The sequence below is a fragment of the Mandrillus leucophaeus genome, unplaced genomic scaffold, assembly GCF_000951045.1.
Source record: "Mandrillus leucophaeus isolate KB7577 unplaced genomic scaffold, Mleu.le_1.0 Scaffold332, whole genome shotgun sequence".
Lineage (NCBI taxonomy): Eukaryota > Metazoa > Chordata > Mammalia > Primates > Cercopithecidae > Mandrillus > Mandrillus leucophaeus.
In genome coordinates, this window is record NW_012103499.1 from 747,993 (window position 1) to 762,353 (window position 14,361).

The 14,361-nt window shown below is 54.7% G+C and overlaps 2 protein-coding genes across 8 annotated transcripts in view; one reads left to right on the forward strand and one right to left on the reverse strand.

Annotated features, from left to right (window-relative positions):
• The first annotated feature begins 6 nt into the window (after positions 1–6).
• On the forward strand, positions 7–6,231 carry NAB2 (NGFI-A binding protein 2 (EGR1 binding protein 2)). 2 transcript variants are annotated; one of them, XM_011988534.1, is made up of 7 exons: positions 7–99; positions 1,880–2,753; positions 3,203–3,336; positions 3,670–3,721; positions 3,816–3,948; positions 4,160–4,351; positions 5,365–6,231. In XM_011988534.1, the coding sequence occupies exons 1-7, from the start codon at positions 17–19 to the stop codon at positions 5,472–5,474; spliced, it is 1,578 nt and encodes a 525-aa protein (XP_011843924.1). In that variant the 5' UTR covers positions 7–16; the 3' UTR covers positions 5,475–6,231. The 2 variants fall into 2 exon arrangements, with proteins under 2 accessions (XP_011843924.1, XP_011843925.1); XM_011988535.1 differs by lacking the exon at positions 4,160–4,351.
• The window catches only part of STAT6 (signal transducer and activator of transcription 6, interleukin-4 induced), a 48,470-nt gene continuing 40,271 nt past the window's right edge, over positions 6,163–14,361 (reverse strand). For all 6 annotated transcript variants that reach the window (XM_011988529.1, XM_011988527.1, XM_011988533.1 and 3 more), the window contains 11 exons: positions 13,448–13,540; positions 12,910–13,116; positions 10,747–10,841; positions 10,518–10,654; positions 10,045–10,191; positions 9,764–9,827; positions 9,541–9,651; positions 9,257–9,349; positions 7,823–7,888; positions 7,605–7,733; positions 6,163–7,516 (listed from right to left, as the gene is read on the reverse strand). In XM_011988529.1, coding sequence (XP_011843919.1) covers positions 7,327–7,516; positions 7,605–7,733; positions 7,823–7,888; positions 9,257–9,349; positions 9,541–9,651; positions 9,764–9,827; positions 10,045–10,191; positions 10,518–10,654; positions 10,747–10,841; positions 12,910–13,116; positions 13,448–13,540 — 1,332 coding nt within the window. In that variant the 3' untranslated portion in view covers positions 6,163–7,326. The remainder of the gene's footprint in view (positions 7,517–7,604; positions 7,734–7,822; positions 7,889–9,256; positions 9,350–9,540; positions 9,652–9,763; positions 9,828–10,044; positions 10,192–10,517; positions 10,655–10,746; positions 10,842–12,909; positions 13,117–13,447; positions 13,541–14,361) is intronic.

A 14,361-nucleotide genomic window follows, 5' to 3' on the forward strand; every position in this document is an offset into this window, starting at 1 on the left:
TGGTCTCCGGCCGTCCATGCACAGAGCGCCTTCCCCCACAGCCGAGCAGCCGCCGGGCGGAGGGGAGAGCGCCCGCCGGACCCTGCAGCCCAGACTCAAGTTAGTGGGCAAAGGGAGGCAGCGGGGAGTGGAGATGGGTGGAGCTGGACTTGGGAATGGGGTCCAGAGGGCGGAGGTCGAGGGGAGGACGTGGGGAAGCGGGACGGGGGTGGGGGGTGGAGACTGATGGAAAAGGGGGTGCGTCTTCGAATTAGGGGGCCCTGGGAGCAGGCAAACATCTGATGAAGCTGGATATGAAAGAGTAGCACCTAAATCTCCATTCCTGGTTTACTCTGTGGGCTCTCTCTGGCCTAAGTGCCCCCTGTAAAGAACGTGGGAGCCTCCTAGCACCAGGGAATGCCCTGGAGCTCGAGCTGGCGTCAGTGCGGAAGGTGGGGGGACGCTCAGTTGCCTCAGTCCCTCGTTGGCACGGAGCGCGCGGGCCCCCGGGGTCCAGGAGAAGGCGGTGCCTTTGAGTTAAAGGAGCATCAGCTGGGGGAAGGGGGGTGACGAGGGAGGCAGGGAGGCCTTAGGCAGTTCCTTCCTATATCTGTCCCTTTTTTCACAGAGTGGGGAGGGGAGTTTCAGTGTGCAGCCCCTTCAGCAAGAGGCCTTGAGCCTCTCCCCTACTCCACTTGAAGATGCGGGTGGAAAATAAGGGAGAGGAGAGTAGGCGGGAGCCCCTGGGCGGTTTTCGCCCACAGACGCTACCACTGTGGGAGTGTGTGTGGGCGGAACGGCCCCGGAGCAGAACAATTGCGCCCCTCCCCCTGCCGCAGCCCCTGAGCTGAAGGAAAAGGCCGACTGAGGAAGTGGGGAGTGTCACTGCTAGGAGAGGGGCCACTGAGGAGCACTGGGCAGCCTGGAAGGGTGGAGAGGTCCTGGGGGGAGAGAGGAAGCGTGCTGGTTAAGAATGTTTAACCAGGCCATTCTTAACCAGGCGGGGCGCGGTGGTTCACGCCTGTAATCCCAGCACTTTGGGAGGCCAAGGCGGTTGGATCACGAGGTCAGGAATTCGAGACCACCCTGACCAACATGGTGAAATCCCGTCTCTACTAAAAATACAAAAATTAGCTGGGCGTGGTGGCGGGCGCCTGTAATCTCAGCTACTCAGGAGGCTGAGGCAGGAGAATCGCTTGAACCCAGGAGGCGGAGGTTGCCGTGATAGCGCCACTGCACTCCAACCTGGGCAACAGAGCGAGACTCTGTCTTAAAAAAAAAAAAATGCTTAATCCCTCGGAAAAGCTGAGCGGAGAAGAGCAAGGCACCACCTGGCTCACTGAGTGGGAAAGCCAGGGAAGGTGCCACACCCTCCCTCCTAGCCACCTGGGGCTGTGGCTCCTTCACAGGGAATGAAGCTGGCCAGCAGCGTCCACTGTGCGGGAGACAGGGGTTCTACATTCACTTTAGTATAGGCGACTTCACTTTAGTGTTGAGACTGCTGAGTGTTTAGAGTGGAAGGTGAGGATTGTGTTTTGGGGGAGAGGGAGGTCCAGCCATCCGAGGTCGGTGCTGGTTAGCCTCAGCGCTCAAGTTCTTCTTACCACAGACCAAAAAGATAAAAGCTGAAGATAAGGTTTAAGAGGCTTCGACTCCTGCAGACACAGGGCACTGGTTTTTGGGGCTTCGGGCCAGTCTAGAACAGCACTGGCTTGTCCATGCCTCTGAGCAGTGCCTGATTCTCAGAGTCTGTACTCAGACCTGGGCACTGCACAGGACAGCATCCAAATGAGAGAGGGGAAGAAAAGCAGGCAGGAAAGAGGGAACAATTGTTAGTGTGGGTTGGTACCCAGTAGGGGACTTGCACCGACTGCCTCTCTCTTGTGCCCCTCCTTCTCAGGCCCAGTGCCCGAGCCATGGCACTGCCTCGGACGCTGGGGGAGCTGCAGCTGTACCGGGTCCTGCAGCGCGCCAACCTCCTTTCCTACTATGAGACCTTCATCCAGCAGGGAGGGGACGACGTGCAGCAGCTGTGTGAGGCGGGTGAGGAGGAGTTTCTGGAGATCATGGCACTTGTGGGCATGGCCACCAAGCCCCTCCATGTCCGGCGCCTGCAGAAGGCACTGAGAGAGTGGGCCACCAATCCAGGGCTCTTCAGTCAACCAGTGCCTGCTGTTCCCGTCTCCAGCATCCCGCTCTTCAAGATCTCTGAGACTGCGGGTACCCGGAAAGGGAGCATGAGCAATGGGCATGGCAGCCCAGGGGAAAAGGCAGGCAGTGCCCGCAGTTTTAGCCCCAAGAGCCCCCTTGAACTTGGAGAGAAGCTATCACCACTGCCTGGGGGACCTGGGGCAGGGGACCCCCGGATCTGGCCAGGCCGGAGCACTCCAGAGTCGGACGTTGGGGCAGGAGGAGAAGAGGAGGCTGGCTCGCCCCCCTTCTCCCCCCCTGCAGGGGGAGGAGTCCCTGAGGGGACTGGGGCTGGGGGGCTGGCAGCAGGTGGGACTGGGGGTGGACCAGACCGACTGGAGCCAGAGATGGTACGCATGGTGGTGGAAAGTGTGGAGAGGATCTTCCGGAGCTTCCCAAGGGGGGATGCTGGGGAGGTCACATCCCTGCTAAAGCTGAATAAGAAGCTGGCACGGAGCGTTGGGCACATCTTTGAGATGGATGATAATGACAGCCAGAAGGAAGAGGAGATCCGCAAATACAGCATCATCTATGGCCGTTTTGACTCTAAGCGGCGAGAGGGCAAGCAGCTCAGCCTGCACGAGGTGAGAACCCCCAGGCCTCCTAGGATTGACCTTGACTCCCGGGGCTCCAGCCGCTTACCTCTGCAAGTTTCTACAGTCTCCAACTCTGTTTCATTACCCCTTGACCAGGACCCCAGGCCCTGATCCCCTCCCTGACAGGCCCCCACCCCAGCGGCCGCAGTGCTTCCATCCTCAGCTGAGGGGGAAGCAGAGATACAGGCCGCACCAAGCTGTTCAGCTCCTTGTCACTCAGGACCCCACAGGAGTGGAAGAGGCCCTGGGCATTCCTAGGAAGCTGTGGGTGCTGATCTCTGTCTGTCTTCCTCAGAAAGCTCCCATGTAGTGTCAAAACCAAAGCAAGCATCTGATGGATGGGCCTCATTTGTCTGATGGTGAAGGGGTGTGAGGAGGTCTGGTGAGGCAGCAGGGGAGTTCAAATTCTGACTCTCCTGGCTGCCCTCTCTCCACAGCTCACCATCAATGAGGCTGCTGCCCAGTTCTGCATGAGGGACAACACACTCTTATTGCGGAGAGTGGAGCTCTTCTCTTTGTCCCGCCAAGTAGCCCGAGAGAGCACCTACTTGTCCTCCTTGAAGGGCTCCAGGTGAGACCCCTTCCCCAGGTCCTTCCTGGACTGGAATCCTGCTATGGAGTTAGATTATGTCCTAACCTTCAGCTCAGGCAGCTCTAGGCCTGCTTCCCGCCCACCTGGATGTCCTGCTTTTGGTCAAGTCAGCTTGTCTCAGGTCTGGTCTCTCCTCCCATCCATGTCGGGTCCCCCCAACCCCCTACAACAATAGGGCCTGAGCTAGAGACTCTTTCTCGGCCAGCTTCTTGACAAAGGTTTTAAATAACACGTCTCTGGCCGGGTTCTGTGCTCTGCCCGTCACGTGGCCCTCATCAGCCTCACCCACTTTATTCTTATCCATCTTTTCAGGCTCCACCCTGAAGAACTGGGAGGCCCTCCACTGAAGAAGCTGAAACAAGAGGTATGTTTTCCGGGGTGCATGTAGGGGCATTGGGCAGCCTTCCCCAATCCCCTCCCTTGCCAGGTCTTCATTTCCCCATTTTGGGCATCCACAGGTTGGAGAACAGAGTCACCCTGAAATCCAGCAGCCTCCCCCAGGCCCTGAGTCCTATGCACCCCCATACCGCCCCAGCCTGGAGGAGGACAGCGCCAGCCTGTCTGGGGAGAGTCTGGATGGACATTTGCAGGGTGAGTGTGCCTCAGAATACTTTTCTCTTCATTGAGGGTGGGGGAGTAGGGGAGGGGTTGGGGGGAGGAGTGAGCCAGGAGGCAGTGCCTGGAACAGGGTTGGGAAGCTTGGCTGGAGGGGGGGCAGAAGGGCCTGTGGGCTGGCTGTGTGGTTGAGGGTGGGGGTTCCATTGGCTGCAGCCCCTTACCTGACCAGTGCCCATGCCCACAGCTGTGGGGTCATGTCCAAGGCTGACGCCGCCCCCTGCTGACCTGCCTCTGGCATTGCCAGCCCATGGGCTATGGAGCCGCCACATCCTGCAGCAGACACTGATGGACGAGGGGCTGCGGCTCGCCCGCCTCGTCTCACACGACCGCGTGGGCCGCCTCAGCCCCTGTGTGCCTGCGAAGCCACCTCTCGCAGGTGAGGCAGCCAGCAGTGCTGTCCCCAAGCACCCCGGCCACCCAGGCCCCACACAGCAATTCTGGTGTCCTGGGGCCAGGTGGGAGGAAGAGGGATATAGTCGTCAGAGCGGGCAGTAGGAGGGCTGGGCTCCAGCCAGCCAGGCCTTGGGGTGCGGTGAGGCAGACCCTGCTGGGCTGCTCCCACCTTGAAAAGTCTGGTCCTAGTGTAGATCTGTGAAAGGGGAACTGGGGAACGGGGAACAGAGAAAAGAGGATGAAAGCGCAGGAAGGAGGAGCATCAATAAGGGAAGCTCAGATGGCACTTCCACCAACCCAGGAGTGGGGAGCAGGCTAGGAGTTGCGGGGATGGGGATGGGGATGCCCAGCTTGGAAGCAGAGGAGCCCAAAGCAGTGATGCTTTGTGTGTGGAAGGTGGAAGAGGGAGTGGGCAGGCAGAGGGCTGGGCAGCCGCTGGGCTGAGAGTGACGCAGCAGACAAAGCCACCAACCCTGGCTTGGTATTTTTAAACTGTGCGTGGGTGGGAAGTGGGGGCGGGGACTGGAAGGGGGCCTCTTCTTGAGGGAGGAGCTCGGAGGCTGGCTTCCTGTGCTCCCCCTGATTTGGCTACCAAAACACTTGGGGGGCCATGGTAGGGTGACCTGGGAGGGGCCTGGGAGGGGGCCAGGGATGAGTGGGGGTGGCAAAGCTTGGGAAGAGGGGGAGGGGAGAGGTCAGAGCCAAACCACCCCCGCAGCTCCTGACAGAACCAGAAATTCCAGCACAACGGAGGAGGCGGGAGAGACAGAGAAAGAGAGAGACACAGACAGAGACAGAGCTACACACAGCCAGAGAGGGGAGGGGGCTCACACACACAGGAATGGAACCCCCCATACACATGCAGTGGGCAGGAAGCAGTAATTCAACAAACGGAGCCCATCTTCACAACTTTCTTTGCCCCTGCTTCTGTTCCCAACCACTTCTGTCTGCAGCCAGTCACCCTGCAGTCTCCTAACTGCCCCCTTTTCCCTGCAGAGTTCGAGGAAGGGCTGCTGGACAGATGTCCTGCCCCAGGACCCCATCCCGCACTGGTGGAGGGTCGCAGGAGCAGCGTGAAAGTGGAGGCTGAGGCCAGCCGGCAGTGAGGGGTGGACTGGTGTCTTCAGACCCAGGACCTCAGACTTCTGGCTCACACAGACCCCCATGCTCTCCATCCCCGGAATATAGTCACAACCCTGGATCCTTCCTCTGCCCTTCTCCTGCCTCCCCACCTGCTCCATGGGCATAAGACTGTGGGGCTTCAAGCAATAACAAGCAGGGGCCTGGAGAGAGGACACAAGGAGGGTGCGTGGTGCCCTCACCCCTGCCCAGAGTGAGGGGGCAAGGACTCTGCCTCCAGGGCATCTGGGGTTCTCCCCTCCCTCACACGACACACTCCCATTCTCTTTAGGTTTGCACCAGTGGTGTGAGCAGTTGGACTCAGTTTGGACAAGGGGGAAAGGGGGACTTCCCTGGGAAGGTCCAGCAGCTAAAAGTGGCAACATTTGCCCCCAGAATTGGGGGCCTGGGAACACTGGACCTGCTCCTTCTTCCCTCTCCTTCCCCGTTTTTGTGCTTCTGGTTTGTTTCTTTAATTTAACAAGTGCTGCAGTTTGCCCTCCCATTCCCATCTATCCCCCAAGTCCTTTGCAATTTCCTCCCTCCTGCCCTACATGGGGGCGGTGGGTGTGGGATCCCTTCACTGGCCCCCTTGGGAGGCCTGGGTTGGACTCAGGGTCTCCTCCAGCTGGGGGCTGGACCGCAGCACCTATCTGAGCAGTTAGAGCGTCTTTCTTTTCAGATTGTGTACAGTAGATTATTTATTTTGTTATTTTGGAATAAAATTTATTTTATGGCTTAGGATCTATGACCCCTGCCTCGAGAGGGAGAAACGGTGACATGGGATGGGGGAGTGAAGGGAAGCTGGCAGTGGATAGGGCAACAGAGAAGATACAGCAGGCAGGGCCCCTTCATACACTGGAGGGCCACATGGTCAGGCCTGGACCCAGACTCTTACCCTGGCTCCCAGGCAGCATTGGAGATATGGAGCCATATGTAGATGTCACAGCCACTTGGACCCACTTGGGCACAGTCAGACTCCAAATTCAGAGTATTTTTGGGTTAGCATATGTCAGAGAGGCCAGCACACTTGCTGCTGTCTTCTGTGCAATGTCTCACACTCCCAAATTTGTGTTGTCAAACAGGCAAAAGCAGACACATGTTCTATGTGGTCATGCAACTAACATGCCAGCTATACATTAACATATCTTAGGTACATACACGTTCACACAGCTATACATGAAGAAACTCGGCCCTTGTACTTTTGCATAGTCTCATACACATATCAGAAGCCTCCACCTCGCTAACAGGAATTTGGGGCTTTGGGAGATTTTTTAATCAGGGCAAAACTTGTATTGGTAACCACATGTCCAGACCCCTCCTGTGCTCCATCCAGGGTCCCTTGAGCTGCTTCCCATTCCCCCAGGGCTGAGACCCAATATCCTCTATCCCTGGCCTCTAGTGTAAATGTGTCTGTATGTTCCTGCCTAACCATCCTAGGCCCTGGGTCAGAGTGGGCGGAGAAGCCTTCCATGCCCTAACCTGTACTCCTACCCAGCCCACCTCCTGCTCAGCCCCATCACCCTCAGAGAGCTCTGAATGTGTGTGTGCGTGCGTGTGCGCGCTGCAGGTGCGGGCATGTTGGGGCGTGTCTCAGAGCCTGAACTTCCCTTCCAGTCAGTGCTGGAAGAAGGTGGGCAGGGGAATGATAGAAAGGAAGGAGTGGATTGGCTCCACCCACCATGCATTCTCCTGTCTTTTCCTCCTGACCGAGAAGTAGGTGGGGATAGGAGGGCACCCTCCCCATCTGCTGCTTGGCAGGGCATGAGTAAGTGTCCAGAGCAGGTCTGTGGGGGTAGTAGAAGAGCTGTCTCTCTGGGTTCTCCCTCCCGGCTGGGATCACCAACTGGGGTTGGCCCTTAGGTCCATGTGGGACATTGAGATCCCAGATTGCCCATAGTGGGAGGGTTGCAGGAGGGGCTGGGCCCCCAAGGACCCTCCCCCCGATTCCCCTTGCCCCTCCAGGAGAAGCTTAGTGAGGTCCTGTTCAGTGGGAGGCAGCAGAGGAGGGAATATGTCTTCACCAATCCTACAACGAGATGGGAGAAGCAGTGGAGTAGGCATGGCGCCCACTCCCCTAGATGCCACCCAGCCTCCACTACTAAGCTGCCACTCACCAAGTGCCCTGAGAAAATGCTCTCACTGGCTGGCTCAGGCAGCTGTCTTCCACCATGGTCACATCTGAGCAGAGCAGGGGGTCAGGGCTGGACACAGCATGCTCCTGAGGCTGGCATGGCAGCAGGCCCCTGCCAGGAACCAGCAACGGAAATAAGAAGGGAGGGGCAAGGCCAGGAAAGAAGAGGCACATGGGGTCAGGAGGGGCCTTGTCACTCACTGGGGGTGAGGCTGGTCAAAGGACAGGCTCATCTGGCCCAGGCTGGGGGGCATCTGCAGGTGAGGCCTAGAATTAGGGAGAGCACAGTTAGAGGAAGGCAGGCTAGGCAAAGGCAAAGTGGTGCAGTCAGGACCACTGAGTGAGGAAACAAGCTCCAGCTCCTTATCCTGACTTAGTAGTGGCTTTGGGCAAGCTATTTCTATGCTCTGAGCTCAGTCTTCTCATCTGTAAAATGTGTGTGTTACGGGGGTGGATTAGCCAATTTCTAATGTTTCTTTGGACTCTGAACTTCGATAGTTCTTAAGTCCCCAAGTCCTCACTCCCGCCTCACCTTCTGGGAGGGGAGATGTTGTGCCTTGACTAAGAGTTAATAAGCACCTGAGTGTTATACTTGGGGAAGAAAAATGTCTAGGCCATCTCAAGGCCGAAACAGATGAGTAAACAAAAATCAACACAGCAGAGAAGTGACAGTGGCTCTCAGGGGCAGGACAGAAACAGTCATGCACCACACAACGACATTTCTGTCAGCTACAGACCACAGTGGTCCCATATGATTATAATCAAGGCCAGGCAGAGTGACTCACACCTGTAATCCTAACACTTTGGGAGGCTGAGGTGGGAAGATCACTTGAGCCCAGGAGTTTGAGACCAGCTTGGGCAGTAAGTGAGACCTTGTCTGCAGAAAAACCTTAAAAAAGAATTAGCCGAGTATCCTGGTGCACAACAGCACGAGGATTGCTTGAGCCCAGAAGGTAGGGGTTGCAGGGAGCTAAGATTGCACCACTGCACTCCAGTGAGTGAGACCTTGTCTCAAAAAAAAAAAAAAAAAAAAATTATAATCAAGCTGAAAATTCGTATCACACAAATATTTACCATTATGTAACTATTTCCTTATACTGTTCAGAACGGTATCATGCTGCTCAGGTTTAAAGCTAGGATCAACAGGCTACACAATATAGCCTCAGTGTATAGTAGCCTATACCATCTAGGTTTGTGTAATTACACTCTATGATATTCGCATAACTATGAAACTGCCTAAGGACAGAAAATGCTCTTTCATTAAGTGATCCACGACTGGACTTACACAGCTTTTGCTATGAGCCAGGCACTATGCTCAGCTTTGTAAGTGTTATGAACTCATTTAATCTCCAAAATAATGCAGTGAGGTAGGTTATTATTATTAGCATTATTATCCCTTATTGGGCAGATAAGGCACCAAAGGCTAAGTAATTTGCCCCAAACCAGTAAGTGGTAGAGCTAGAATTCAAACCTAGGCAGTCTGGATCTTAACTACTATCCCCTCATTAGAGTGGACAGAAGAGAAGAAAGGTTGTTAGCATTTGGTGCTCCTTTCTCACAGAAGAGCCTCTTCTAACAATTCGAATGCCCACCCCCTTAGAGTGGGATGGTATCCCCATGAGGTTTTTCACTTACTCCTGGAAGGCTGACAACACATTGACTGATTCTTCTGGGGAGAGGCCTTGATACGGGGGGATGGAGTGAGAGTGTGGTGGGTACACCTGGGGCCTAGGGAAAGAAAACAGACCCCCTGATGCCAGCCCTTCTCCTGGACACCACCACACCCTGCTTTTGAACGGGTGTCCCTTTCATGGAAAGGAAAATTCCCTGTTCAGCCCCCAGTGCCAGCTCTCCCAGCTGCCCATGCTAAAAGCTCATCTGCACAGACCGCTCCCATTCCTGTCTTTCCAGCTCCTTACACCATATCTGGGCCAAGCTGCATGCTCATGGAGGAATCAGGGGCCATTCCAAGGTCATAAGAAGGCACCATGGTAGGCATCTGGAGCTCTGGGGTAGGAAGTGGCTGGTCCCTGGAAGAGGGAAGGAGATACATATGACTGACCAAGAGTTGATGCCACCCCTCCTTCCTGCAGATAAGCACTAGACCCCTAACCTACCCACTGTCCACACCACCACACTCACCTTTCCACGGTCATCTTGATGGTAGCTGGGACATAACCCCTGCCATCCTTACCCATCTGTTCAGCTGTTGTGAGAAGGAAAAGAGAGCCATGGAGTGCTCTGGAGTTAGGGAGGAAGGGAGGTGGAAAAGGTGGGCATGGATGATGGGGAAGTAAGAGAAGCGCAGCTATGTAATAGGGAGTGACATCAGGATGACACAGGCAGGCAGGGAGAGGAGGGCAGCGGGGAGCAGGGAGGAAGTGGGTGACAGGAAGGAATCAGAACTGCCAGTTCCAGCTCACGCTTGTAGTGGCTCCGGAAAGCCTCATCCTTGGGCTTCTTGGGATAGAGGTTTTTGAGCTGAGCAAGATCCCGGATTCGGTCCCCCAGTGAACGAATGGACAGGTCTTTGGCAGAGAATGGCTGGATGTTCTCTATCTGTGGAGAGCCTATGGTAGGAATGAGACCCTGAGATCCCCCTGTTCAGACTTTCTTCCCCTTCCCCAACCCCCACCACAAGACCTGTTCTCACTCCACCAAGGCAAGGGGGCGAGGACCTAGGGTGGGGCTCCTGAGGGAGCGAGACCCACTAGTCTCCATTCCCACAGAGGTCACGGTGAGAAAGTGAACATTTAGACCCCAGAAGGAAGAAGAGAAGCTGGAAGAACTTCCTAAAGATCAGGATCAGCATCAGGAAGGTCAGGACGTTTCATTCCCAGAAGAAACCCCAGAGGGCACAGGCACAGAGACATAGGACTGGCTGGGGTGGCCTCACCATCCTGGCCCCGGATGACGTGGGCAATGGTGATGCCCCCAATCTCTGAGTCGCTGAAGCGGAGGAGAAAGGTTCCGTCGGGCTCGTTGAGAAGAAGGCTAGTAACGTACTGTTTGCTGATGAAGCCGATAATCAGCCTGGCCGGGATGAAAGAGAGGATGGGGCATGGGCAGTGAGTATGGAGGTGACTGGGGTATGGCTGCTCAGACCACCCAGGGCGGGGACTCACCGGTCAGACCAGTAGCTCCGGAGACAGCGTTTGGTGAGGTCCAGGACACCATCAAACCACTGCCAAAAGGTGAAGCCACGGCCCAGCAGGATCTCCTAGCGGGAGAAGGGAAATGGTGTGAGCCAAGAGAGGGCCAGAGCTGGAGCCTGTTTAGGGCAGGCACTAAGCTGTGAGTGCCCTCATGACAGAATCACAGGGCTGAGGGATCGGACCGAACCTGAGACTCCATCAATGACAACGACCAATCCTCATGCTTACATGTGCCAGTCACTATTTCAAGCCTTTCCATATATTTATTTGCTCTTTATAAGGCTATGGAGGTAGGGACTATAATAATTCCATTTTACAGATGAAGAAATGGAAGTCCAAAAACGTCGAATGACTTGCCCAGGTCTACACAGTTGGTAAGAGGCAGAGCTAGGATTTAAACCCAGGCATTCTGGCGCTGGAGCCCCTGTTAACTACTGTGCTACACCCTCTCCCTAAGGAGGTGTGGCAGAGGTGAAGCCCAAAGGAAGCCCTGCTGGGTGTGACTGTCTTGCTCCCTTTTGCTAAAACACCCTCTGGTCACATGAGCCTTTCTTTCTTCTCTTTAAAGATTCTGTCTCACACTAAGAAAGAAAGAAAGAAAGAAAAGAGGGAAGGGAAGGGAAGGGAAGGGGAAGGGAGGGAGAAGGAAGACCAAAAATTAAAATAACGTAATATAACATAAAATCAAAGAGCAAGAGTCAGAAATATGTAGTTCTGTCCTAGCCATGGCACTCACCTGCTTTGGGACCTTGAACAAACTACATAACCCTCTGAGCATCAGATTCCTCATCTGTAAAATGGGGATAATAATAGTATCTACCTCAAAGGAATGTCGGGAGGCTTAAGTGAGATAACATACATAAAGTGTTAAGCACGGTGCCTGGTATATAATAAGCTGTCAACACGTGGTAGCTGGTATTACTGCACATGTCCCTATGGGATTTTGTTCAGTTTAGACAGAATCTCATTCTGTCAGCAGGCTGGAGTGCAGTGGCACAATCTTGGCTCACTGCAACCTCTGCCTCTCAGGTTCAAGTGATTCTCCTGCCTCAGCCTCCCAAGTAGCTGGGACTACAGGCATGCACCACCATGCTCAGGTAATTTATGTATTTTTAGTAGAGACAGGGTTTCACCATGTTGGCCAGGATGGTCTTGATCTCTTGGCCTTGTGATTCGCCCTCCTCAGCCTCCCAAAGTGCTGGGATTACAGGTGTGAGCCAGTCTGGGCCTTTTTTTTTTGATATGGAGTCTTGCCCAGGCTGGGGTGCAATGGTGCGATCTTCCCTGCAGTCTCCACCTCCTGGGTTCATCTCCTGCCTCAGCCTCCCGAGTAGCTGGATTACAGACGCAAACAACCATGCCTGGCTAATTTTTTGTGTTTTTAGTAGAGACGGGGTTTTGCCATGTTGGCCAGGCTGGTCTCGAACTCCTGACCTCAGGTGATCCACCCGTCTCGGCCTCCCAAAGTGCTGGGATTACAGGCATGAGCCACCATGCCTGGCCCCCCTCTTTTTTTTTTTTTTTTTTTGAAACAGTCTTGCGCTGTCACCCAGGCTTGAGTGCAGCGGTGTGATCTCAGCTCACTGCAACCTCCGCCTCCCGGGTTCAAGTGATTCTCCTGCCTCAGCCTCCCACGTAGCTGGGATTACAGGCATGTGCCACCACAACTGGCTAATTTTTGTATTTTTAGTAGAGATGGAGTTTCACTATGTTGGCCAGGATGGTCTCGAACTCCTGGCCTCAGGTGATCCGCCCACCCCGGCATCTCAAAGACTAAGATTACAGGCATGAGCCACTGTGCCCAGCCAGCAACAATTTTTCCAATGGGTCAAAGTCACTTTGAATCAGAGCTCTGTTTACACACAACCTGGGTGAGTCATGCAAGTCGCTGGTAAAGAGAAAGGACAGATGACCCCCAGACCAAAACCACAGGGATGTCAGAGAATGCATCTCTGGAGCCAACCCCCAGACCTGGGGTTTTTCCTCCCTGGTCCATGACAGGCCTTCCTAAAGGACCTGAGAGGGCACTGTGGAGACTCCAGCGGAAGGTCCCTGCGTGGAGGCTGAGCAGGCCCTGAGTGCCTGAGGCATGAAGAGCTTGGGGGTGGGAGGTCCAAAGGGCAGGAGAATGACCTTGTTGAACTGTGACCAGGACACAGAACGGTGCTGGAAGGCCTCCATGCTGAGGCTGTTGTCATTGAAGATCTTCTGGGCCAGGAAGAGGAAGTGCTCTGGGAGCAGCCCCCGGTTGGTCCCCACCTCAGCCATGAACTTCAAGTTCAGAGTTTCACACATCTTCTCCCAGGGCACCCGCTCAGCCACCACAAAGGGCACGCGGTCCTGAGGAGAAGGGGGAAGAAGAGAGCATCAGAGGCTACCGTCTTGTTCTTCCTCAGGCCGGCCTTCATCCCTCCCACCTGCCTGTGGCCTGCCCATCCACAGCACCTGATATCGCTCACGAACATGCTGCTTTTTCTAGGTTACAGTGCTGTGGCCTGATAGTTGTTAAGACTGGGGTGAAAAGAGGTCAGAAGTACGAAAGTAGGCCCATGAGAAGGTGTTAAGGTCACACCCATTAAACATGCCTGCCACCCCATCAACAGGCCTGCACCACTGCCCACATTAGAACCCACCCTGCCCCTGTTCCCTCCAACTCCAGGAATTTCCTCACCATCTCAGAGAAGGCATTGTCCCACAGGATGGTGGCTTTGGCATTGTTGTCTTGGTTGCCATGGACGATGACCACCAGGGGCAGAGACAGGGCCTGAAGAGGGTGAGGACAGGGGTTTCTTTTCTTTCTTTCTTTCTTTCTTTCTTTCTTTCCTTTTTTTTTTTTAAGATAGTATCTCACTCTGTTGCCCAGGCTGGACTGCAGTAGCACAATCTCAGCTCACCGCAGCCTCAGCCTCCAGGGCTCAAGTGATCCTTCCGCCTCGGCCTCCTGAATAGCTGGACCTACAGGTATGGACCACCTAATCCAGCTAAGTTTTTATTTTTTGTAGAGATTGGATCTCCCTATGTAGCCCAGGCTGGTCTTAAACTTGCAGGTTCAAGCGATCCTCCTACCTTGGCCTCCCAAAGTGATAAGAATTTTTTTTTTTTTTTGAGACAGAGTCTTGCTCTGTCACCCAGGCTGAAGTGAAGAGGCGTGATCTCACCTCACTGCAACCTCTGCCTCCCGGGTTCAAGCGATTCTCCTGCCTCAGCCTCCTGAGCAGCTGGGACTACAGGCCTGCACCACCACACCCAGCTAATTTATTTATTTATTTATTTATTTATTTATTTATTTATTTATTTATTTTGAGACGGAGTCTCACTCTCACCCAGGCTGGAGTGCAGTGGCGCGATCTCAGCTCACTGCAAGCTCTGCCTCCTGGGTTCACGCCATTCTCCTGCCTCAGTCTCCCAAGTAGCTGGGACCACAGGTGCCCGCCACCACGCCCAGCTAATTTTTTGTATTTTTAGTAGATATGGGGTTTCACCATGTTAGCCAGGATGGTCTTGATCTCCTGACCTTGTGATCTGCCCACCTTGGCCTCCCAAAGTGCTGGGATTACAGGCGTGAGCCACTGCGCCCGGCCAATT

Bases quoted from the DNA above. Each gene is read 5' to 3' on its own strand.
- NAB2 (XM_011988534.1), top strand. From the start codon at position 17: ATGCACAGAGCGCCTTCCCCCACAGCCGAGCAGCCGCCGGGCGGAGGG. The intron at 3,337-3,669 runs GTGAGACCCCTT...CCATCTTTTCAG, and splicing joins TCCTCCTTGAAGGGCTCCAG to GCTCCACCCTGAAGAACTGG. The intron at 4,352-5,364 runs GTGAGGCAGCCA...TTTTCCCTGCAG, and splicing joins TGCGAAGCCACCTCTCGCAG to AGTTCGAGGAAGGGCTGCTG.